The sequence below is a fragment of the Tamandua tetradactyla genome, chromosome 10, assembly GCF_023851605.1.
Source record: "Tamandua tetradactyla isolate mTamTet1 chromosome 10, mTamTet1.pri, whole genome shotgun sequence".
NCBI classification, from domain to species: Eukaryota; Metazoa; Chordata; class Mammalia; order Pilosa; family Myrmecophagidae; genus Tamandua; species Tamandua tetradactyla.
The window spans coordinates 2,690,632-2,715,120 of record NC_135336.1 but is presented as its reverse complement, the minus strand read 5'-3'; the positions used below and the strand labels follow the sequence as shown (position 1 = coordinate 2,715,120).

At 55.8% G+C, this 24,489-nt stretch overlaps 2 protein-coding genes across 11 annotated transcripts; one reads left to right on the top strand and one right to left on the bottom strand.

Annotated features, from left to right (window-relative positions):
* The first annotated feature begins 1,313 nt into the window (after window positions 1-1,313).
* On the top strand, window positions 1,314-15,435 carry CLCN2 (chloride voltage-gated channel 2). Of its 2 annotated transcripts, none has more exons than XM_077117750.1 (24): window positions 1,314-1,550; window positions 3,722-3,878; window positions 4,028-4,159; window positions 4,520-4,648; window positions 4,734-4,867; window positions 4,970-5,047; window positions 5,132-5,210; window positions 5,291-5,416; window positions 5,535-5,619; window positions 5,696-5,797; window positions 6,695-6,779; window positions 6,943-7,098; window positions 7,461-7,530; window positions 7,715-7,819; window positions 8,005-8,218; window positions 8,537-8,670; window positions 8,893-9,065; window positions 9,163-9,277; window positions 9,518-9,591; window positions 9,818-9,877; window positions 10,008-10,046; window positions 10,201-10,305; window positions 14,635-14,721; window positions 14,864-15,435. In XM_077117750.1, exons 1-24 carry the CDS (start codon window positions 1,479-1,481, stop codon window positions 15,056-15,058), a joined length of 2,706 nt encoding a protein of 901 aa, XP_076973865.1. In that variant the 5' UTR covers window positions 1,314-1,478; the 3' UTR covers window positions 15,059-15,435. The 2 variants fall into 2 exon arrangements, with proteins under 2 accessions (XP_076973865.1, XP_076973864.1); XM_077117749.1 differs by having other exon boundaries at window positions 1,335-1,550; window positions 7,709-7,819.
* Window positions 15,360-24,310, bottom strand: FAM131A (family with sequence similarity 131 member A). 9 transcript variants are annotated; one of them, XM_077117755.1, is made up of 7 exons: window positions 24,107-24,219; window positions 22,831-22,891; window positions 21,733-21,875; window positions 19,192-19,285; window positions 18,774-18,956; window positions 18,478-18,594; window positions 15,360-17,097 (listed from the first exon to the last, which is right to left on the bottom strand). In XM_077117755.1, the coding sequence occupies exons 4-7, from the start codon at window positions 19,259-19,261 to the stop codon at window positions 16,622-16,624; spliced, it is 846 nt and encodes a 281-aa protein (XP_076973870.1). In that variant the 5' UTR covers window positions 19,262-19,285; window positions 21,733-21,875; window positions 22,831-22,891; window positions 24,107-24,219; the 3' UTR covers window positions 15,360-16,621. The 9 variants fall into 9 exon arrangements, with proteins under 9 accessions (XP_076973870.1, XP_076973872.1, XP_076973868.1 ...); XM_077117757.1 differs by lacking the exon at window positions 24,107-24,219 and adding an exon at window positions 23,642-23,959; XM_077117753.1 differs by lacking the exon at window positions 22,831-22,891 and having other exon boundaries at window positions 21,706-21,875; window positions 24,107-24,267.
* Between the last annotated feature and the right edge of the window lie 179 nt (window positions 24,311-24,489).

Here is a 24,489-nt window from a genome sequence, read left to right as displayed (position 1 = left end):
CGGCCCTAGCCCTACCCTGCCGGTCCGCGTGTCTGCCGAGGGCACAGTCCGCCCCGAGGGCGGGCGGAGCAGAACCCCGCCTCGGGGGCACTGGCTAGGCAAGGCGCCGTGCCCAGGCCCTCCAGCTGGGATCGAGGTCCCCCGGGGCGGCCCGGACCGGCTTGCCCTGCTAGACGTCACCTGAGCCGGGTCCGTCCGGTTTGGGAATTTGCCGTGATGTCACCACAGGGAAAAGGAAAACCTGCACTGTCCCCTCCCCACCACTGCTCTCTTGTCCTGGGCCCTGCTCGCTTCCCCGGCCGCCCTCCCCGGAGAATTGCCCCTCAAGCCGGATGATGCCCATTCCCCCACCACTGCCCTCTCCCTCTGGACACTGATCTCCTGTATACCCCTGCATCTCGGCACAATCCTCTTCTTGGCTACCAGCTCTTTCCTCGCACTGCCCCTTCCTCCTGGGGCTGGCTCCCCTCCCCCTGCGCACCCTCTCTGCCTCTTTCATCCTGGTGCTGCTCCGTCCCGTATGCTACCCCTTTCCTAACTGCCCTCGCCCTCTCACTAACTTCGCTCTGGTATTGCCTATCCACCGTTGGGCTTCCCCAACTCTGTACCCTATCTTTCCCCGGACCCTGACAGGGGACACCAAGCCCCCGCAGGCCGTTCCCCTAGGGTGGCGAGACGTGAGCAGCTCCTCGAGCTTCTCTTAGGGCCCAGCGGGGGAGAAGCGACCTCTGCCCCCCACGCCCGCCAACCAGGAGTGGCCGCTCCGACACCCAGCTCTCCCTTCCCGCGGGCCTTACCCCTCTCCAATCCCTCCCTACCTCGTCAGCCACTCCACCCCCACCCCCAGGCCAGGTTCCTCCAAGTGCACCTCCGAGAGGCGGGGGTCCGGAGGAAGGGGAGGAGGACGGAGCCCCAGGGTCTCGGTACCAAGAAGCACCTCCCCTCCCCACCGCTCTTTTGTCCAAAATGCCCCCTTAGAGAGGTCTATCCAGGCCCAGCCGAGCCTTTAGGGCCACCCCCCACCCCCACCCCCACCCCCACCCCTGCCGGAGCAGAGAGGACGGCGCTCCTTAGGTTCCTTTAGACAGCTCCAACAGCCCCCGACTCCAGGCCAGTCGGCCTCACGGTCGCCGACTCCTCCACGTGCCAGCGGACCGGCCCCCGCCCCAGCCCCGGGTGCTCGCACGGCCCCGCGCCCTCGGCCGCCCCTCCCGAGCCAAGGAAGGCGGCCCCAAAGCAGACCCCGACTGCGCTGGGCCGGGCTCTAGCGGCGCACAGGACCCCGCCCCCGGCCCGCCCGCCCGGGAGGGGACGCGAGCGGGAGGCTCCGCCAGGGCGCCCGGTTGGGGCGCGCCGCACTCTCCACTCGGCCCGGGCTGCGGGGACAGGACGGGGGCCGGCGCAGGCTCTGCGTGCTTGGAGCTGAGTCCCGACCCGGGTCGGAGCTGCAGACGGAGGCGAAAGGGCCCCGCGCAGCGATGGCGGCGGCGGCTGCCGCGGCGGCGGAGGAAGGGATGGAGCCGCGGGCGCTGCAGTACGAGCAGACCCTGGTAAGTGAAGCCGAGCCGAGCCCTTAGGGTGCACTCCGGCACCGCGGCTCCAATTCACCCTTTGGAGGCGCCAGGAGTGGGCCTACGCTGAACCCACCCCAGCCTTCTGAGATGGGGAAACTGAGGCTAAGGGATCTGAAAGGCTGGAGGGTCAGAGGGGTCGAAAGCTACATGCAGGCTAGGGGCCTGCAGAGGACACCAGGTGCTTGTCCCAGGTATCTCTTCCTTTACCCGTCCCCACCACACACACACACACACATGCACACGTTTTCCTTTCTCCTCCCCCACACCACTTTGGTCCAATTCTTGCACCCCCACTACCCGTCCCACCACCACACACACACCAAGGACTTTCTCCTCACGCTCCACCATCGTGCATGATGCATGGCACTGTGCTAGACGTAGAAACAAGGTGTAGAAAGATAATCAGACCTAAACCCAGCCCCTACCCCTGGGGGCTGACAACCAGCCTTGCCTGGGCCCTTCAGTCAATTCGCTGAGAAAAGACATCCTGCTACCAGCCCTGGGGAACAGGAGCTTGGGGAGGACCGGTCAACAGGAATGGGTGTGGGAACTGGGACCTTTGTCCATGCTGACTCTGAATATCCAGTCCCCCACCCATTCCAGGGGTGTCCCTTGACCTCATTAAAAGCAGGGGTCTTGGGGCTCTGAGCTCACTCAAGGCCAGCACTGTTACTTAATTTTGAGAAGCCAAATGCCCCTCCTTTGGTCACTGGGGAAGGACCTTCAAGCTCCAGGGAAGAGAACGGATCCTGTGGCTCTTTTTCATTACCTTGAGCTAGAATTTGCCCAGAAAGGTGGCAAGGAGGGAACTTCTCTAGGAGGAAGGGCCCTGGGCTGTAACTGAGGCTGGGAAGTACCTAGTTACAAGAGAGATGGCAGGGGTGGAGTGGAGTGCGGTTAGCAGGGCAAGCATTAGGATAGGATAGAAGGTTTCCGTCAGTCTTACAGGCCGAGGATGGGACATTGGTCCCAAAATGGTATTTGTCTGTCTGTCGCACCAGCCACATCTCTATCTCCTTTGCCTCTGTCCCTATCTCTGGAATGAGCTCCCAGGGTCAAGCTGTCTCTCTGCACTCTCTGCTCCAGCCTCTCCCCTTTCCCTATCTGATCCCTTTGTCTTTCTCTCACCCACTCACCTCCCCCCTGCTACACTGTGTCTGCTTCTTTATACTCTGCTTTCCTTCTCTTTCATGCTCCCTACTTCTTCCCCTCTCCTGCCTCCTTCTTCTTGTCCCTTCCCCTTGCTTCTCTTTTCTGTTTTTCCCTCCTCCTCTTTCTACTTCTCTTCCCTCTCTCCTATCTCTCACCCTCTCTGTGTTTCTATCTTTCCCTCCCCCTCCCCACCCCCAGCCCCAACAGGAGCCCTTTGTGTCCCGAAGCTCTGCGGGTGGCAGCCGGAATCTCCTCCTCCCCACCCCCTAACACACGCCCAGCTTGGCAGGTCTGGCCATGGCGACTCTCCCCCATCCCATGGCGGGAGCATCCAGTCACAGGCCAACCGCTGGCAACCTCTGCTGTCCCCCAGCCCACCACTGGGCTCAGGGCAGCAGCATGGGACTAAGGCCACTGAGCACCCTCCACTCATCCTAGCTAGCTGGGCTGGCAAGCAGTTGGGGAGGGGCGGGGTGGGGAATGAGGACAAGGGGATTATGGTGGGTGGGAGGGGTTGCAGCTGAGTGGATCACAGGCCAGAGGCCCAGCAAGAACGTGATAAGGATTGGGGCCCCCGCCTGTGCCCGGGCCCAACTCTGAGCTGCCCCCAGCTGCCCTTGACCATCCCTTATTCTCTGACCTTCTTTCCTCCCACTTTCAGATTGTATTTTAGGCCTTTTCCTCCTCTGGGGCCTTCCTTCTCACTCCTCCTCAGTCCCCCCACCCCTACCCAGGCCTGTGAGAAGAGGACTGATTACTCAGCCACCCCCAGAGCTGAGTCCCTATACCTTGGCTGTCCCCATCACTCAGGCCAGTACAGCGCCCACAGTCTGCAATGTGTATTGTTCCCAAACCCGGAGTCAGAGGGGAACAGTGTGTTCCGAGGGGGGTCTGCAATGTGGGACTGGGAGAAAGGGAGCCGAGGCATCAGGGGCCCTCCCTGCATTCCCTCTTGGCCCACTTCTGCCAACACCCCATCTTCCCTATTGCTCCAGATGTATGGCCGGTATACTCAGGACCTTGGGGCCTTTGCCAAAGAGGAAGCTGCTCGGATCCGCCTGGGAGGGCCTGAGCCCTGGAGGAATCTCCCATCCCCTCGGACTCCCCCAGAGCTCCTGGAATATGGACAGAGTCGTTGTGCCCGATGTCGCAGTGAGACCTGGGTTGGGGCGAGGGACTTGCTGTGTTGTGCATTGCTGAGGGAGCCCGAGGCTGTCAGAGCCACCCATGGGCAGGGTAGGGTAGCAGGGGTGGGTCACCTTGGTGCCAGCCTCCCCATTCTTCCCGTCCTTGCTCCCCAGTCTGTTCTGTACACTGCCACAAGTTCCTCGTGTCCAGGATCGGGGAAGATTGGATCTTCCTTGTCCTGCTGGGGCTCCTCATGGCGTTGGTCAGCTGGGCCATGGACTATGCCATCGCTGCCTGTTTGCAGGGTGAGGACGGGTGTGGCGGGGTGGGGGCTGGGAAGAACTAATGTACTTCCTCCATGCCACACCTGTCCAGTTGTCTTTGACTCCTTGGCCATAGACCCCTTCCCCAGCCCACCAACCACCCCATCTTTGGGCATTGATCACTGCCACTCCCATATGCCACAAGTCCTTGTCTCCCCCTCCAATTGATCCTCTTACCTATAGTCGTCTTTGTCCCCCTGAATGCCTTCTAGGGCCCCTCCCCAGCCCCGTGCCCAGGCTCCATGCGACATTACCTGGGACAACGTGTCTCAGTGTGTCCTGATGGCCAGGCACGGAGGGGTCCTGCACCCCGGGGTCCAGCAGCTTGTCCTCTGTCCACAGCTCAGCACTGGATGTCCCGGGGCCTCAACACCAACCTCCTGCTGCAGTACCTGGCCTGGGTCACCTACCCCGTCGTCCTCATCACTTTCTCAGCGGGATTCACACAGATCCTCGCTCCTCAGGCTGTCGGTACGATAGGATAGGAAGGGAGAGCAGAGGTGGGACCTCCTGAAAAGGGCCATCAGCTGACTGTCCTGGAACGTGCCCTCCCCAGGGTCTGGCATCCCCGAGATGAAGACCATCTTGCGGGGAGTGGTGCTGAAGGAATACCTCACCCTTAAGACCTTTGTCGCCAAAGTCATCGGCCTGACCTGTGCCTTGGGTAGCGGGATGCCGCTTGGCAAAGAGGTTTCTACAGGCTGGAGGGGGGTGAAGGGGTGAAGGGGTGGAGGAAGAGGCCATCCAGGGCCAGAGCCCCTTCCCTACTTAACAGCTGCCCCCAACTCCCAGGGCCCTTTTGTGCATATCGCAAGCATGTGTGCCGCCCTGCTCAGCAAGTTCCTCTCCCTCTTTGGGGGCATCTATGAGGTAAAGGGAATGCTAGGGGAGACGTGAGAGGAGGGGTGCACTACTGAGCTGTGGCTGACCCCCACTTCCTGCCACTCTCCCCAGAATGAATCCCGGAACACAGAGATGCTGGCCGCGGCGTGCGCAGTGGGTGTGGGCTGCTGCTTTGCAGCGCCCATTGGAGGTAGGCAGGGCTCCCCTGTCACCAGCCCCTGAGTCCGTAGCCTGGCCCTGGCTAAGGGGGCTGCTCCCTGCCCCTCACAGGCGTCCTCTTCAGCATTGAGGTCACCTCCACCTTCTTTGCTGTGCGGAACTACTGGCGGGGCTTCTTTGCAGCCACCTTCAGTGCCTTCATCTTCCGCGTCTTGGCCGTCTGGAACCGTGATGAGGGTGTGTACGTGGGGGAGGGGGGGGCGCTGAGGGCGGCTTTGAGACGACGTGGGGGCAGGAGCTGGGGCAGGGGGTGAGGCCAGGCCTGTTTCCGTCAGCGTCTCCACTTTCCCTTCAGAGACCATCACCGCTCTCTTCAAAACCCGATTCCGGCTGGACTTCCCCTTTGACCTGCAGGAGCTGCCAGCCTTTGCTGTCATAGGGTGAGGACCCGAGTGGGATGGCATGAGGAGCTTCCACAAGAAGACCCCTTCCACCCTGGCGCTTCTTCCCCTACAGCATTGCCAGCGGCTTTGGTGGAGCCCTCTTTGTCTACCTGAACCGGAAAATTGTCCAGGTGATGCGGAAGCAGAAAACCATCAACCGCTTCCTCATGAAGAAGTGAGTGGGGTCTGAGTCCCTTTCCGGGTGGGGGAGGGCCACAGTGGGGCAGAAGGACAGTGACCGGTGATAGGGAAGAGAGTGGCCCACTCACAAACAGGCACCCCATCGAGAAAATCAGCCGGTGGTGTTTTCCGGGCTGACCAAGCATTTTGACTTTTACATAAATTATCTGAAAATTGAGACTTTTGAATTTTTAGGGAGCACTTTGGATCAAAGACTGAGACTTCCTCAGGCCCCCGAAACTGGCTCAGGAAGCAACGCTCTCTGAAGAGTGTTTGAGCCTCTGCCTCCCGTGAATGTGGGGATAGATGAGTTGGATTTTTATTTCTGGGGCCCCTTTCCAGCTCTGCCAGCTGTGACCCTGAGGATTGGGAGAGGAAGGCTTAAGATGTGACTTCCCTTGGGACTGATGCCCTTCAGGGAGAGGGCAGCTAGCTAAGCTTGCTTTTAGGACACCTTTAGTCAACTGTCCTGAGTGACCCCAGCATTGCCCAACACTGACCTTCAGTCTAAGTCACCACAGAGAAATAGAGGCAGAAACTTCTCCGCACCCTCACACCAAGTGCCCTTCAGTTGGAGCCTCTTGGGGCAGGGGGCGGGTCACAGCTTAGGGGGTCCTAGAGGAGATTAGGAGGCTCTCCATTTAGGGGGTCAAGAGCTGACAGAAAGGCCTTTGGGTCAGACCCCTCCCCCAGCTCTTATAATGACCCCAGTCTGCCATCCCCTTCGGAGCTATGGTCTCATGAGCAGCAGAGAGGACCTTCTCTCAGCACTGTGGGCTTCTGTGTGAGAGCTGTGACTTTAGCACTGAGTTACGTCAGGGCACCCCACCACCGCCAGTCCACAGTAGGTGCATCACCCCTGTTTGATGCTGTGAAACCCACACCTCTCTAGACGCCTGCTCTTCCCGGCTCTGGTGACTCTGCTCATCTCTACTCTGACCTTCCCTCCTGGTTTTGGACAGTTCATGGCTGGACAGGTAAGCCCCATAATAACAGGAACTTGCGCTTTCCCTTGGACTGTATCCCTTCTCAACCCAACAGACCCACAGGACTCTGGAGCCCACATTTTCCCTGGGCGCCGTGGACCCCTTCCCTTCATCCTGTCTATTCCCCAGCCTGAAGCACCCTGTTCACCTGCAGCTCTCACAGAAAGAGACGCTGGTCACCCTGTTTGACAACCGGACATGGGTCCACCAGGGCCTGGTGGAGGAGTTAGTGCCACCTGGCACTTCACAGGCCTGGAGCCCTCCACATGCCAACGTCTTCCTCACCCTGGTCATCTTCATTCTTATGAAGGTGGGGCTCTTACACATATACAGCTAATGTTTCCTTAGGCATGCCAGGCACCAGGCTCTGTTCTAAGTACTCTCCGTATTTGAGTTCCTTTAAGCCTCACAGCAAGGCCAGGAGAAAGATACTGTTAGTATCCCCACTTTAAAGAAGGAGGAAATCGAGGCACCAAAAGGTTAAGTCATTGGCCCACATAGCTGTCATATAGCTGGGTAGATTTGAACCCAGGCCACCCTGCTCCAGGGGCCTTCCCTTGCCTTCACCCACTGGGGACTGTGGCACAGCTGGGAAGTTTGTGGCTGCTGCTAAGCTAGGTAGTTCCCTCGGGTGGGTGGGACCTGCCTGTGGGAAACGCCTCCTGCCCACAGTTCTGGATGTCAGCGCTGGCCACCACCATCCCCGTGCCCTGTGGAGCCTTCATGCCTGTCTTTGTCATTGGTGAGTTCCGCCTCTTCTCCCAGCCTTGACCCTGCTCACCCCTCTCCACCCCCACAGGGCTGGCCCCTGCACTGAATGACCCACTGGCCCCTCCCCCACCCCGACCCTCTCTCTTCCTAGTGCCCCCGCCCTCCCCCTCCACTTCCTGTTTCTCTTCCCACCCCACCCCTCCCTGAAGGAGCAGCGTTTGGGCGTCTGGTGGGCGAAAGCATGGCCGCCTGGTTCCCAGATGGGATCCACACAGACAGCAGCACCTACCGGATCGTACCTGGGGGCTACGCTGTGGTGGGTGAGTGCCCAGGTCCACAGCTGCCCTGGAGGACCCCTTGCAAGCCTCTCACCACCCCCACTAGCAGACAACAAGTTTCCCTCCAATGCACAGGCCCCAGCCCCAAGAGCCTCCTAGCAGCTCCCTGGGTATGGAGGGCAACCTGGGGCCTGGGAGCCCTGGGGAGACAGAATGGCTGTCTCCAGGGGCAGCTGCACTGGCGGGGGCAGTAACACACACAGTGTCCACGGCCGTCATCGTGTTCGAGCTCACGGGGCAAATTGCCCACATCCTGCCCGTCATGATCGCCGTCATCCTGGCCAACGCTGTTGCCCAGAGCCTGCAGCCCTCACTCTACGACAGCATCATCCGCATCAAGAAGCTGCCCTACCTGCCTGAGCTGGGCTGGGGCCGCCATCAGTAGGCCAGCCGGGGCCCGGTGTGGGGGTGGGAGGGAGACACTGTGCCGGGTGCTCTCCCCTTGCACCTACCACCTTCAGGCTCCAAAGCCAGTGAGCCGTGAGGCCATCCGCCTTCCTGGCTCCCTGCTTAAGCTGCCCTTGTCCACATCCTGGAGAGCTGGGGCTGGCCTCTCCTCACTGGAAAGAAGGGTGGGGACGCTCCTTGGCCTTGGGCCTAAGCCCTGTGCCGATGGGCTCTGGGTCAGCCTGTGGCTGCGGGAGGGGCCATATGTACTCCCCATGCCTCCCACGAGCCAAGTGCCCATCTCCGCGACAGGCAGTACCGGGTGCGAGTGGAGGATATTATGGTGCGGGACGTTCCCCACGTGGCCCTCAGCTGTACCTTCCGGGACCTACGCTTGGCACTGCACAGGACCAAGGGCCGCGTACTGGCCCTCGTGGAGTCCCCCGGTGAGCTGGATGCTGGGATACTCCCAGGGGTTACTGCTCAGAAAGGAATGAGGTACAGGAATCCGCGACCACTTCCCTTGGTTCCAAAGGGAACTGGCTGGCGTTTGCCAGGCAGGAGTCTTCCTCTGGTGTGTGGCTTTTGTACGAGGCCCCTGAGTGTGCAAGAAGGCAGAGGTCCTCCTCCCAGACTCCTGAGTCCTCCCCGCCCATGCCTATATCCAGAGTCCATGATTCTACTGGGTTCCATCGAGCGCTCACAGGTGGTGGCACTGCTGGGAGCCCAGCTGAGCCCAGCCCGCCGGCGGCGATACATGCAGGAGCATCGTGCCACCCAGGCCTCTCTATCATCTGACCAGGAGAGTGCCCCCAGCCCCGAGAATTCTGTGCGCTTCCAGGTGAGGGCAAAAGTCCCCCACGTGTCTCCTGAAGGTCATTGTGTAGACTGATTGGGCGCGCAGTGCAGCAGGTGGTCTCCACAGTCTCTCTGTGCAGGTGAACACAGAGGACTCGGGCTTCCCTGCAGCCCATGGGGAGACTCACAAGCCCCTAAAGCCTGCTCTCAAGAGGGGGCCCAGCAACACCATGAGCCTCGGGGAGAGTCCCACAGGTGAGCTTGTCTTCCACCTGCATCTCCCTGCAATCCTCCCACAGATGCCAGAGCCAAGCCACTGAGTTCCATTAAAGTCCCTGCCCAACTTTTTCGCTAGAACACATCCCAGTGGAAGAGGCTACCCAGCAGGGCCAAGGACAGAACTGGGATGGCTTCTACCCTCTGCCTTCCTCACCTCCCCTACTCCTCTCCCCAAAAGATGACCTTGCCCCCTGGGGCCTTGTGTTTGGCCCACAGGGAACGTGGAGCCAGTGGGCATCGCACTGCGGAGCCTGTTCTGTGGGAGTCCACCTCCTGAGGCTGCTTCAGAGGTGAGTGGTGGGACCCTTGTCTTCTGGATTCTTTTCTCCCCAGCTCCCTCTCTGGCTCTGAGACTACCTCTCCGTGAACCACGCAGTGCCTGCCTGCCTTCCCCTGCCCTTCTGCACCCCAGCTCTGGCCCTGCAGTATACACTTCTCCTGGGCTCCACCACTTCCCTTACTGCTCCAAGCCCCATAACATCAACTCCTGTTCTCTTTGGTTTGGCTCTAACAAAGTTGGAGAAGTCAGAATCGTGTGACAAGCGCAAGCTGAAGCGGGTCCGAATCTCCCTGGCGGTAAGTGCTCCCTTTGTCCCTGTAACCCAGGAGCACTAGGCAGGGAGGGCCAGGGCCAGGGAACCCACCGAGCTAGAGATATACCACTGCCCCCAGCCCCTAGCTACCAACCTCCCTCCCTCTCTCCTAGAGCAACTCAGACCTGGAAGGCGAGATGACTCCTGAAGAGGTAAGATGCGCCAGGACTCTGGACCCTGCTTCTTCCTGGGTGTGTTTAGCCATAGGAGGCACCATGGGGTAGGAAAATGGGCAGGCCAGCTTTCAAGTTGGTGAGAACAGCTATTGTCACCATCTCCCTAACCCTCCTGGTTGCTTCCCCTCAGATTCTGGAGTGGGAGGAGCAGCAGTTGGATGAACCTGTCAACTTCAGTGACTGTAAAATCGACCCTGCCCCCTTTCAGCTGGTGGAGCGGACCTCTTTGCACAAGGTAGGGCCAGTGACTGGGGCCTAGCCTGGGTGCTTAGCAGGACAGGGTGGAGATCTAGGTCCCCACACAAGAGTGGACTTAAGCTAGTAGGGAAGGAAAGGGGAGCAGAAAGCGGGCTCTGTGCCGAGATGTTTTTCAGCCACCTTGCTTCACACATAGCTGTGATGAGGAGAGGCTGAGAGTTAGAGCACCTTAGCCCCTTCCTGCTCTATAGTAGAGCCAGGCATCATTTTTCTTCTGCTCAGCCCTGCCCCCAGGGACTCTGGACCAAAGCAGCAACAAAGACAGGGTTTGAGCTGGGTGGAAGCCAGAAGGACAGGCCAGGATCAGCACTAGGCGGGAGGCTGCCAGAGCCCAAGAAGGCTGATACACCCACGGTGCAAAAAATGGGTGAGAAATAGGCAGGATAAGAAAACGTAATAAACAAGCTGACCAACTCCCAAACAGGCGTGGGGACACTGCAGAGAAGAGATAAACAAAGATGAGAAACGCCCAGCGGGGGGCTCAGAATGTCAGACCCCAGAAAGGTTAACTTAATGTGGGCCAAAGGAAAACTGGTAAGGACACAGGAAGAGCTCAGCAGAAGAGGCAAATGACCTTTCAAACTGAGGCCACAGAAGTGGGGAGAGAAATTGAGTACTGACACGTTGGTGGTGTGTGAGGCAGATACCAGAGGAGGGAGGGTCTCTGTATAGACTGCTTTAGGGGCTCCTGAGGATTGCCTGACCAGCATCCTTGGGCGACTTCAGGCTTCCAAGCAAAGGCAAGGTGTGCAGGCATGCCCAGAAGGCTGGCAGGACAGTTCCTGGGACCAGCAAAAGCAAAAAGCTGTATTACCTAAATGTAAGCCTCTAGGGCATGGGGTGGGGAGAGGGTGTGGGAGGGAGCAGTGGGAGAACACTCCAAAGCCTGCACCTTGGGCTTCTAGCTTCTGCCACATGTCAGACATAAGCTGTGCCTAAGAGCCAGAAGAGCAAGAGGCCAAGGCAGGAAGGACAGGGAACAAAAGAGCAACAAAAAGCAAAAGGTAATAAAGGAACTTGTAAGGCTTTGGGTAAAGACCTACGGATCAAAGACCTGGTCACTGCAGTGCAGTTGTAAGAAAAAAGGAGACAGGCCTAAGAAGAATACATAAGGCCTTCACGTCAAGCCTTTCTTCCTAGGACCTCTAAAACTTTGCACAATGATCATTTTACTTAATCCTGAAATATCTATAAGGAAGAAAAGGATGGCAATGCTGCTACTACTAACATTTTTTTGAGTGCTTGCTGTGTGCCAGGCACTATACTAAGCTCTTCACATGTTTAATTGAATCTTCACACTCTACTGTAAGACATTCCAGTTTTCACAGAAGAAATTGAGTGTGATTCAGAAAAGTTAAGCAAACTGCCCAAGATCACACAGATAATAAGTGGTAGAACTAAGTCTGAAATCCAAGATGATCTGACTCCAAAGCCTCTGATCCTAACCATGAGTGCATGGGGAAACTGAGGCATGTGGTGAGGAGGTCAGTTGCCCACATCAGTACAACAGAGTTAGGCTCACAGCCTAGATTTCCTGGCCCTGATCCCAGGGTTCTCTCAGAAGGCCACGTTGTCCCTCTCCTTGTCAATTCACTGTTCCCAAGCCCAAAAAAGAGGCTCATCAGTGGCTCCCTGATGTCTAATTAAATTAAAAGGAAAAAGAACAGTAGGTGTTTGTTACAAACTTAAAAACCAGGGGAAGAGAAGAAGCCTTTGAAGAACTGAGTAACAAAAATAAAACTGGAAGTGATAAGAATATAAAAGATTAGGATTCAAAATGTCCTTGAGGAGGAATCAATAAGTATTAGACCAATTAAGTTCAGGAGAGGAACGAACATTCAGAGAGAAGAGGGAATACATTAAAGACTGTTTAGGAACATGTGCAACTGGAAGAGCTCACCATACCAGCCAGGTACTCATTCATTTAGAAGCCGCCTATGGAGATTTTGTGGGTTGGTGGGTACTAAGAGTGCCAGTGCTAGAGCCAGACTGGCTGAGCCTGAATCCTAACTCGGTCCAGTTAGCCAGCTGTGTAACCTTGGCAAACTTCTTAGCCTCTCTGTGCTTCACTTTCTTTATCTGTAATGTAGGGATAATAGTCTCTACCTCACAGAGTTTTCTGAGAATTAAAGGAGTTGATACACATTAAACCACTTAGAACAGGGTCTGGCCCATAAGTTAGGACTTACTATTCCTACTACTACCACTGCTTCCTACACTGAAGGAACAATGAGGGGTTACAAATAAGAAACTATCCCAGCCCTCAAGGGTTAGTACCTTAAGGAAAACAGACATGTAAACCAACAATTATATTCGATTGTGACCACCACCCTCTAGTACAGACAACTGCACAACACAGAGGGAGCAGAGAGGAGAAGGTAACTCTCAGCTTGGAGGACTAAAAAAGGCTCCCAAGATATGATGACTTGAATGAAGGGCTTCTAGGATTAGTGGGGCTTTAAAAGATGGTGACATCTTTTTTGAAGGGGGACGGGCTGAAGGTATAGAAGCAATGGATGTTTTCAGAAAAGGATGATTGCTTATGTGAAGCTGGAAGCTGTTATGCATGGCGGAAGCTAAGGTTGAGCTCAGGGGAAGGCCCTCAGGTCATTTGAGGGATCTGGGCTCTAACTCATATTTGAGAAAGAGCAGTAGGCTAGCAGAGCCAAGCTAGAGGGAAGGGAGGCAGAAAGCAGGAGAAACCCTTAGGATGTTGCAGAGCCTGGTCCTGATGAGTGAGGCTGGGAGCTGGGGGAAATGGAGAGGATATTCAGGAAGATTTGTAAGTCGTGGTGACTGCTGGGTCAGTGGTGTGCAAATGTACAAGGCTGATATAACCAGCCAGATCACTCTGATTAAAGATGCAGGGAGAAAAAAAAAAAGAAAATCCAGAGGAACTACTTAATAGGATCTTTAGAATAAGATAAGAGAGGGATTATGTGACTATAAGAAGACAAGGTTAAGGGATTATTAAGATGGAAATCTTATAATAAACATATTTCCCTCTGAAGTCAGACAAATGAATTAAAACTAACTTGTAGCAAGTAGGAGTCAAGTTAGATATGAGGAAGAACTTGTTAGTCACATGATAATTATGTTATTGGAGCATAGAATAATTTATTCTAAAACAGTCTGAACTTCTAGTCCTTTAATAAGTACTGTCATGCCTTATATGGGGAAAGGTAGGAAAGTTCTGGAAGTTTCTTTCCTAAAGCTAAAATTTAGCAACCATATAAAAAACTAGTTAAAAAGTGTTAAGACAATTGAGTTCTGAGTAATTTGATACCCAAGAAGCTGGGTTATCAATGCCCATTTTGATTCAAACATCAAGCCACGAGGCTTACAAGTAAATTCAGAACAGTGAGATAAATGATAGGCCAAAAATTCCAGGAACTGCTGAGTCAGGAGAGTGCTTTTCAAGACATCTGGCTCAAGAAAATCTACTTACAGCACAAGAACTGGCTGACAGTTTCTGGACTCTTGGTGATTACATTGGAAAGCTTGGGGGTGGGCCCAAAGCAGGAAAAACACAGGCTGGCCTGGTGGGGGTGGTGGGGAGCAATGGGGAAGACTGTTGCCTTCCTGGACTGCATACTGAGGCCAACAGGACCTGGGATGCTGCTTGAGCCCCAGAAAAGGCAAACTGTATGAGAGATGTACAGTGCTTCAGTGGAATGTTGGAGCCAGGGTAAAGATATACTAAAAGTGGCCAGCTAGCTAAAGAGAACAGATCATCTACTACAAAATAGAGGCATAAAATTCAGGACCCAGTGGCCCTGGTGGGGAGTGGGGGTGGAGTAGAGGAAGAGGGGGGTGGAACCTCCCCCCCAACCAGGTATGTCTATGACTAATCAGACATCCACATAAAGGGATTGGGCTGTGCTTCCTCACTCAACCTAGAGTGTTCTGGTGACCTGGAGCAAGTCACTTCACTGCTGAGCCTCATGCTCCTGCTTCTGTAGAATGAGTACAATACCTATTCTCAGGACAGTATTGAAATTAAGCAATGTAAGAAACACCTAACATGGTGCCTGGCTGATCACTGGATGTTATATTTGAACGGTTCTTCTCACGTGGCACTAAGAATTCTTCCTATTTCCCCATTCCCTATCAGTATAAGCAGCATCAGGATTTTGACTATCACGTTTCTGAGGTCTGATCACAGTAATATTATTTTCCCTCCCATGGTCCTGTCCCTTCCCCCCAGCATCTGCACACCTCTTCTACCCCTCCTGCTTGCTTTAGCCTGTAGTTTAGATCTGTCCCCTCTTACTTGAGCCCAGTGTGTCTTCTCCACACCCTGCAGACTCACACCATCTTCTCTCTGCTGGGAGTGGACCATGCTTACGTCACTAGTATTGGCAGACTCATTGGAATCGTCACCCTAAAGGAGGTGAGAGGACATTGGCCACCAAAGCCAGTTCTACTTCCAAAAAGGCAGGAATGCCTATATCCAGCTCACCTGGGGGAAGTGATGGGGAAGAGTCTAAGCAGGGTCCTCTGAGCCCAGACCTCTGACCTTCTCACCTTTCCAGCTCCGGAAGGCTATCGAGGGCTCTGTCACAGCGCAGGGCGTGAAAGTCCGGCCACCGCTCGCCAGTTTCCGTGACAGTGCCACCAGCAGCAGTGACACAGAGACCACCGAGGTGCATGCACTCTGGGGACCCCGCTCCCGCCATGGCCTCCCCCGGGAGGGTAGCCCTTCTGACAGCGACGACAAGTGCCAGTGAATTCCTCAATAGGTGGCCTGGGCTGGTGGCAGCCATGGCTGCCAGCCCAGATCCTGCAGTTCTCAGTTCCTTCAGCCTTGGGAAAGCAGGAGGCAGCTACAGCCCGAGCCGGCTTCTCCCAAGCCTCTTCCTAGAATTTGAACCAGCACCCACCTGCCGCAAGCTTTCCAAGGGCCAGAAGATCAGCACTGCCCTAGCAGGATGGGGCTAGGGTCATTTGATCCCTGATCCCCCTTTGAGGGGAAAAGTGTTCTAAGATGGATTTATACTGGAATCTCCAATGACCAGATGTATATAGAGATTTACAAAGATTTTTATATTAATTTAATAAAACAAATTCTTTAATAGAACAAAATAAACACCTAATGAGCCACTTATATAGAGAATGCCTGTGCCCGCCAGCTCTTTTTCTTAACTTGAGCCCTCTCACCTCCCACATTCTCCACAGCTATAAAAACCTCGAGTTCAGTGTCCTGGGAAGGCGGGATTTGCCAGAGGCCTTCATGGCTTGCTCTTTTAGACACTGGCTGGGACAGCGCCCCCTATAACCGTAGCTTTGGCTTCCTGTTGGCCAAGGCATTACCCTCTTTCCTCCCCAAGGAGCGGCACTTCCTCATGACTGCTTCTTGGCACAACTCCTGCCCTGCACAAAGCATCAGCTGATGGCAGCCCAACCACCTTGGTGGCCCCCTTGTGGCCCTCTCTGGTAGAACAACCAGAGTTCATCCCTTCTTCCTATTCCACCCTAAAGGATTCAGGTGAAGGCGGCAGTCCAGCTCAGTGGTAAGCTGCTCGGAGCCTGCCCAAGCATCCTACGCCCCACCCCCACCCCCCAGGGCCAAAGTCGAGGCTGGGAAAGGGCCCAGGCCCCATTAGGGGGAGGCCAGGAAAGGGGCAGAGGGTACGTGCTTTAATCAATCGGTCCAGTGCCTCCCAGAGAAGACCCAACTGAAAGAACAGACCAAAAGCCCTCTTTCTTTAGGAAAAGATTTAGAGACCATGGAGAGGTGAAACACAGCACAAGGCCAGCTGGGCAAGGGGCCCTTGGGAACGGCTTGATCCGTAGGCTCTGAGAGGGCAGGAGCCAGCCCCCCTGGATAGGGGTGACTCTGTCAAGCACTGAACATGGATCTGGAGGTGAGGAGAGAAGCAAGGAACACAGGGGCATGGGGAGGATGGAGAGGGAGGCCAGGCTCCCTCCCCCTCTACCCAGTCACAACCACCCCCTTAGGGGTTCACGTCATCCGAGGAAGAAACGTGTGTGTGGCTTTTTGATTTAAGAACATGAATGTCACTGTCTGTCACAGCTGTAGCCATGCCCCAGGGGCCCCGGGCAACCCCCGGCAAACCCCAGGAGTGTGGGGGCAGGACATGCGCCCCCAAGCCCGGGCCCTGCCTCCTCTCCAAACACTTTCATGCAAACACACGACAGAGGAGTGAGTGCCCCCAGGAGCCTGTGAGGCTGCGGAGTTCTGCTGGAAGCCAGGTGCCCACACTTGGGCACGGAGGCTCTGCCCCCAGCAGTGGCCAAGGAATGCATGCCACCGCCAGGCATGATTCGAATCACTGTTCCTCTGGCTCCGCCTCGTCCTCATCTAAGGACACCACCCCAGAAGAGGCCACGTAGGACGCTTGCCGCTGCCGTTCCCAGTTGCCCATTGGTGGTGGGCAGAGTGGCTGGCAGTCCTTGCAGGGGTCTGGCTCCTCCTCAGCAGGAGAAAGGCAGGACTCCATGAGGGGCGAATTGTAGAGCGAGTCCTGGGCCTCCAATGGGCCCAGGCTGCGGAAGGCACTTTCCCGGCTGGGGGGCAGTTTGGCAAGGAGCAGCTCGTCACCCAGCAGCTGGGAGGCCAGCCGGGCCGGAGAGCCCAGCAACCCATCCTCCAGGCTGCAAAGACTAGAGCACAGGGTCTCTGGGGACACGGTTTGTGAGCAGTCGCTCTCAGGCTCCACAGAGCCCTGACGCATAGGCCGGGAGAAGCGCCGGCCAGTGAAGAGGTCCTGGAGGTGGGGCCCGAGGGATAGCTGCCCAGCCATGTCTGTGAGGGAAGAGAAAAGAAGACAGCCCCACTAATGCCATTTCTACTGGTCAACATAGAAGACATCATCTCTTCCCCCTGCCCTCTCCCCAGCCCCAGCACAGCCCTGGGCAGGTGCAGTAGATAGGAGCATGAGTTGGGTATTTGGCAAGTCACTTAACCTCTCAGTGCCTCAGTTTCTTTAATGGTGGATTGTGGATTCTAACAATATCTACCTTATGGGGTTGTTGCAACGAACAAGAGTCTGGCACAGTTCGCAAGCAATAAATGCAGGGCCATCATGTACAGTCGTGCAGGTCATTCACTGCACAGGGGGAACTTGTCCAAGGCAATGAGGGAGAGCTGAAATCCAGCCCACCCTCTGCTCACAAAGCAGCAATGCCCTGACATGGGGTTACACCTACCCAGAGAAAGGAAAATTTGCATAATGATTCCACATGGGCTAGGAGCAGTCCTGGGTACATGTTGGTTGTTACTGTTATCCCAGGGGTCGAAGCGGGCAGGGAACTCAAACAAAATCGCTTGTGGTTTAGGGCTATGTCTTGGCATCAGGCATCCACATCAGTTCCCTCTGGACCAGAGCAGCAGTCTCCGAGCTGCTACATTGTATTGTCCACCTTGGGAGAGCCTGTTAATTAACTGGAGGGGTGGGTACACGTAGAGGCAAACTTCAAAGGCAATGGAGGCATGTGAGGCTTGAACCAAGAAGCTACAGAGAGGCAGCCATGTAGCCTGGGGAATGGAGGATGAAAGGAGGACTGCACAGCTGCACAGCCCTGCAGGGTCCTCTGCGAGTACAAGCCCAGAGAAAGACCCACAGGCAGGTCTCGGCTGGAATGTAAGGATGCTGAGCTGGAGCCAGCTCTTTGGCCCTGTGGGTGTTCCAGACGCAGCAGGCTTTCCTGTTTGCCTGGGGCCTGGGGCCCCTGTGGGATGTTTTGCTGCTGCACTGTGGCTTATCTGTTCTGCCATAGCCAGCCAGCAGGCTGTCTCCAGGAGGGATAGGCAAGGGCACAAGCATACCCTCCCAGAGAGAGACATGGCTGCACAGAAGGTATCAGTGAGGTCTCTGGGCTTTGTGTTGTTTTGTTTATTTGTTTGTTGTTTGTTTTTTGAGGTCTGCAAGGCCCAATTGCACAGACAGCAAGAAGACTCAGCACCTGGGGAAAAGGGAACTACTGCGTTTCCAACTACTGTTTCCCCCTCTATGAGTGTGTATAGCCTTTCTGCCCTTGGAATGTCTACAAGTGCCTGGACAGAGTCTGCTTCTCTGCTCCCTGCTTCCAAAGGCTGAGTGTGCTCTGGATGCAGGTGGGAATCATGAGGCCCATCGGGCAGTTCCACCCCAGTTGGCAGCACGAGCAAGGGATGTCCTCTCACCTGTGTCAGTTCCCCCAGCAGAGTCCTCATCATAGGAGTCATCAGTGGAGTCTTCACCATCCACTGAAGACCATGCCCGGAGCTTGGCTTCTGCAATGGCAAACTGCTCAGCCACTCCTATGGGGACACAGGATTCATTAGCAGAGAAGGTGAGCAAAGACTAAGGCTCAGGTTGGAGACAGAAGAGGGAAGAGACAGAAGTGTGGAAAGATGTCAAGCCCCACATCAGGCCTGGGAAATGAGAGAACATCCATCCCTACCACAAGTGGGGAACCCATCCTGTTCCTGCCACCCACCTGCTGCAAAGCGAGCCTCTTGTTCACCCTCACTGAGATCCGAATAGGAGGAAAAGGCTGACTCCAGAGCAGCAGGTGAGTCACTTGGCTTGCTCCAGCCCTTCCACTCGATAAGGTGAGCCACTCGCCCCTGAGCCATGGCAGTGGGCTTGGTCACGTGGTCCTTTACCACCTGGGAAATACCTAGACGTGGGCAGAATGAAGAAGCCTGGTAAGGGTAATGGCCAGGGAGCCCTTGGGCAGGGAAGTAGAAGGGTGTCTGTGTGCCTTTTACAGGGAGAAGGGGGGATAGGATTCATCTGAGAAAAAGAGGAAAAAGGAGATCCCAGCCAGAGCTCACAGGACACAATCCCCAAGGGCACATGTGAAAGGCTAGAGAAAGGATGAAGTGTCCTGAGGCCTGGAAGGGGTTGCATACCATGCAGGGAGGATCTGGCCAGCGCAGCGATCTCCTGGATGGTTAGGGCTCTCCGGGACTTGGGCAGCATTGCGACTGTGTCTCCCACATTCACCTAGGATGCAACACCAGGTCAGGGCCCTCTGACAGCAGTGAGCTTCCCTGACCATGCCCATCCCTTACTCCTGGCATCACGAGGAACTAGGAGGTGGGAAGGGCTTCCAGGGCAGCACATACGAACCAGTGGCTGCCAGGAAATGTACAAGGGTAGGCTAGGACCAGGGAATGATATCCTCCCAGGGAGCAGAACCACTTCTAAGTCTCTACCTTCCCAGCTCCCAGAGTGAGAGCAGGCAGAGTAAGAAGTGAAGGACCATGGAATGGGGCCTCTAAGAAGAGGAGAGAAGAACAGAGAAGGGTATGGCATCCAGGACTTGCTTGAAGGCCTCTCCCCTTCATTCCTCTCCTCCTCTCTCTCAGTCTTCAGACCTACATTCTAGCTGTTTCTAGACTGCCTACCAGGGCCCCAAACTCAGCATGACCAAGGTCAAACCATACACCTCCCCACATCTGGCCCTGTTTTCTGCCCTTAGTGCATCACCCACCATCCTGCCATTCACCCTGTCTCCAAACCTTAAATTACCATCAACTCTCCCTCAAGCTTTGCTGGCCCATATCTGGTGTTAAAGACCTAACAATTTCACCTCCAAACTGCTTCTGATACTGCTCTCATCCTTTCTACTCCCACTGCCCATCCTCAAGCCCTCCATGTCCCCTGCCCAGATCAGTACAAGTGATCCCAGTCTCCTCCACTCCCATTCTACTTTCTCAGCTAGAATGTCACAAATGTTGTGTGAACGAATACATTTACCACCACTGAACTATATACTTGAAAGTGGCTAAATGATTAAGTCTAAGTTGAATATGTTACCAGAATAAAAACTAAAATAAAGAGAAACAGAATGGTGAAACAAAAAGCATAATGTAAACTATGGACTATAGTTAATAATAATAAAAGAATGTTCCAGTGTAAATGATTGTGTATACACACACTCTCTCTCTTTTCCCATCACTGGCTGGCTCCTTCTCATCCTTCAGGTCTTGCCTACAATATCCTGCCCTCAGAGAAACCCCTTTGGCCCCCCTATCAGCAGTCCATCCACCATCTGTAAATCACTCCCCTCTATCAATATACCCTTAATCATGGTGTGTAATAATTATAGGTCTACTTTGTGTGTGTGTTCAATTTCTTGTTAGTCTCCCCTTGCTGATCCTTAACTCTTTGAAGAACCGGGTCTGTTTAGGTCCCTGCTGCACCCCAATGTGAACCAGGCACAGTGCCTGGTTCAGAGGAACCTCTCCAAACGCATAGGCTGAATGAATGAGGTCAGGTATAATGTAAACAATTTTCCTGGAGTGCAACTGGTCACAGCAGGTCCCAATTTAAAATCCTTTCTGGGTACCCCACTATCCATTGAAGTGGGCACTGAAGGCCCTTACTCTGTGAGACCTCTGCCTCCTTCCCAGCTTTCGTGACACTGCCTCATTTCCTCTGTTCGACAAAACCCCTCTCTCTCCATTCTCCCTGACCTCGAGCAGGCCTGCTGCATCCAGGCTAAGACCCAGCTTTCCTCTAGCTAGGAATGCCTGACAAAATGTCCTCCACTATTTAAGGCCTGGTTTAAGTCCCACCACCTAATAATGGTTTCAGCCCAGTTTTCTCTCACACTTTTTGATTCCCCCTCTAGCCCCCCACAGCACTGCCCTTGTATCTCTCTTGAGGAAGCTCCCCATGCAGAATCAGAGTCTGATTTATGTGGGTTTTTAACCTCCACCTTCACCTGGCTCACTGCTCCATGGGAGCCCAGTGAATGAATGAAGTCTGAGGCACATGCCCCCATCCCTGCCCTTACATGCCTAGCGCTCCTTGATCACATACCCACCCCCACCCTCACCCCCACCAGTCTGTCCTCTACCTGCCCCTTGACCTCAGGCCCACCTTCTTTCCTTCCCCTTTAGTACCTGGCTGGCAGGGCCCCAGGGCGGCACTGGTAGCTTTCAGCCAGGCCTGGGGGAAGGAGCACCTGCTGGGTATTTCCTGGCTCTGTTCTCCCTCCCTCCACCCACCCCTCCACCCCCCCCCACCCCATCCCCCACCTCCCCACCCCACCCCCCACCCCCCCACCCCCCCCCACCCCCCCCCCCCGCCGCTGCCATCAGTGCCTGGTGCTTCGCGAAGCTGCGGCCTAAACCCAGCGAAAAGGTGTATGTCTCCCTGGCAACCTATCACCATGCAACAGGGTCTCCCGGGATACAGCCCGGGATGCGCTGACGTCAGCGCCTAAGGCGCAAGCCGGTGCTCCGCCCACTGGCACAGGGCCCAGCGGAACAGACCGGAGCGGGGGCGGTCTTGCCGCCCCGCCGCCGGATAGCTCCTCCGCTTGCAGGAAAAGGGAGTCAGAAACAGGCTGGTGAAGCGAAGGTGGGGGCATGCAGTCAGATCCCTTTTATATGAATGCGATCCCCTCTCCTTACCCCTCCCCAACACCAGGGACCCAGCACCTCTGGCAAGTCCTGGCTGTCCACGGAGGAAGGGCGCGAGGACCGGCTCCAGCCTCGAAGGGTCCGGGTAGATCCCAACGAGGTCAGAGAGAGGCCCCGAGGAAGTTCAATCCACTCCACAGCCCACGCAGGGTCCGAGGCCACTGAGGGGTGGGGGGAAAGGCTGTTTAGCTGGGCCTCCAGTCTGCCAGGATCCCCAGTTTCATCCAGGGTTGCCATGTGATTGCTCCTCATTCCTTTCCCTACCTGTCAATGACCACCTGGTGACCCTCAGGCCCCTGGGGCCATTCTGGCAATCTTCGTCCTTCGGATATATTTTACCATCACAGCCCCAAGGATGAAACCCAAACTTTGATAAATTCTGAGTCTTCTGTTTTCTCAGCCTACCCATTCCCATTGTAAAGCACGCAGAATTCCTACACGGCCCTCACTGACCCCTCCCCACCACCACTTTCAACCCTTGGCAGGCTTGCTGCCTTCGTTCATTCCCCTGGCTGCCTCAGTTTTTCCTTTTCACCAACTTCAGCTTGTGTGCACCTCTTTACTCTAATTTTCTGACAAAACCATGTTTTTTTCTGATTTCACCCTGTCCCCTATAGCCTTTTCCTGATGCCCTTTCTGTCCCCAGGTCCTCTCCCGGCCTCAGCCTGGTTCCCAACATCCAAGCCAAAGTAATTTTCCTCTTGCCAGCTCAACACCTTTCTCCTCAGCTTCCCATCACCTCCCAGATCACATCTATGGTCCCTGGTCTCACCTTTGCGACTTGTCTGACAAGTCCATCGTCCTCCAGGCCCTTCACGCTGCCAGAGAAACATTTTGCCCAGCACAGAAATCATAGGCATACTGGCTGTGTTGATGCCGAGAACCAAAAGCCCAGAACTGCTCCAGGCTCTGCTCCCAGTTCTATTCCTGTTTTGGCTCCGGATGCTGAGCCAGTCCCCTCCCCACTTGGAACCTGTGCCTAGTCACATAAGAACACTCCTGCCTCATGGCTTTGAGTGGGTGGGGGTGCAAAGGCCCAGACAAGCTCTCTGGGGCTCAAGGAGCTTAGGCCCATGCCCTAGACAGTGCCAACAGGCAGTGCACATCAAAACTGACCTTTAGCTGGAGCAGCCGTCTCTGTCCCTGAGCCTCAGCCAGCTGGTGGTCCCCAGAAATGCTACCAACCAGAAGGAAGACACAAGATTACAGGCCATCCCTGGCCCCCAGATAGCACCTAACCAGGGTCCTTAGGGCCTGTCCTAAGGGCAGGCAAACTCTCCCCCTGACTGCAGGGGGAGATGACTTCCTGTTCCAAGCCTAAGCAGAGGCAGGGCCAAAGGGACCAGAGCAGCCTGCTGCTTCTCAGCTTCAAAAGCCATAAGGTTATTTCAGGACTACAAATCCCAGAATTCCTCACGGGAACCTAAGGGAAGTACAAATCTCAGCCAAAGTCTGGAAAACCTCAAATACCAACCACACTAAGGCCTTTGTGACTGACCACCTGCCCTGAAGGTCCAGGATCCATTCCCAACCCAGCCCTCAACATAATGAAGTCCCTGCCTGGCCTTAGGCCTGGAGATATCCATGACACTGAAATGATCTAAGCAGGCAGACCTGAGGCACAAGACTAAGCCAGGCCTAGCATCTGTCACCACTCATTGGAACCAAGGTACAAGCAGGGGTCAGCAGGTGCGGGCAGGAAGACCGATGGCCTCTCTCTCTGGGGTCCACTTTCCCTCCACGGAGTAAGGTGGTTTTTGTTGACGGTAGGGGAAGAGAAACAGTTTTAAGATGTGACAGGTGATCAGGTGCTCACAGGTGTCCCAAATGGGCCTCTGGTCCCCTTCATCAACCAGCTAACCCTGAAAGCTGGAGTCAGCTTTTGATGAATTCTGTAGTAGAGTGCTGGCCAGCATTTGCTTCCTACCTCCTTAAGGGAAGAGGAACACAGCTAGAAGAAACAGGTTCTCAGCACAGGGCCACTCCCAGGACGAGAGAGAAGAGGCATACGCACAGAGGGGTGAGTGTGTGGGCGTGCAAGGCCAGACGCCATGGGCTGAGAAGAGTGGGGGCATCACAATGACTAGCCCATCCCAAGGCTGTGCGCCTCCTCCACCTTCGGCGGTGGGAACACAGGCGGAAAGCGACGGGGACACAAATCTGCCCTGCAAAGCCCTGAAGCAGGCAGGCCCTGGGAGCGAACCAGAGTCAGTTTAGCCCCCTCCGGATCATTCCCGCCCCCTCCACTTGCCTGGCCCGCCCCCCACCTCCGGTGCAGGCTCCTCCCTCTCCCAACACCGGCCCCCTCCTCAAAGCCCCCACCCGCCTTCCGCCCCCGCACCAAACGGCCGCTGCCCGTCCCCCTGACCTACGCCCGGCCTCCGCCTCTTACCCTGACCCGCAGGGCTCCGAAAGCCGATACAGCCCATGGCCAGACACCCAGGCACGCTAGCCCGCGCTGGGAGCACCGGCCATCGCCTCGCTGAGGGTCGGGCCGCGGCCGTTCCCGGGCAAGGGAAAGGCCGTGAGAGGGGAGGGGGTGGGAGCTGCGCATCCGCCGCCGCTCCCGGGAGAGGGAACCGGGCGGGTGACGTAAATGCGGGGGCGGGGCCACCGCGTCACTGCCCAGCGCGGGCGGGATGCAGCCGACGTCACCGCCACGCAGGGCGATCTAGGGGCCCAGACCACAAAACGCCCTTCTCCTCCCGGGGTTGGGGAAGGCGGGGGAGAGGCCCCACCGGATCGAACCAGACAACCCAATCACAATGCACGGGA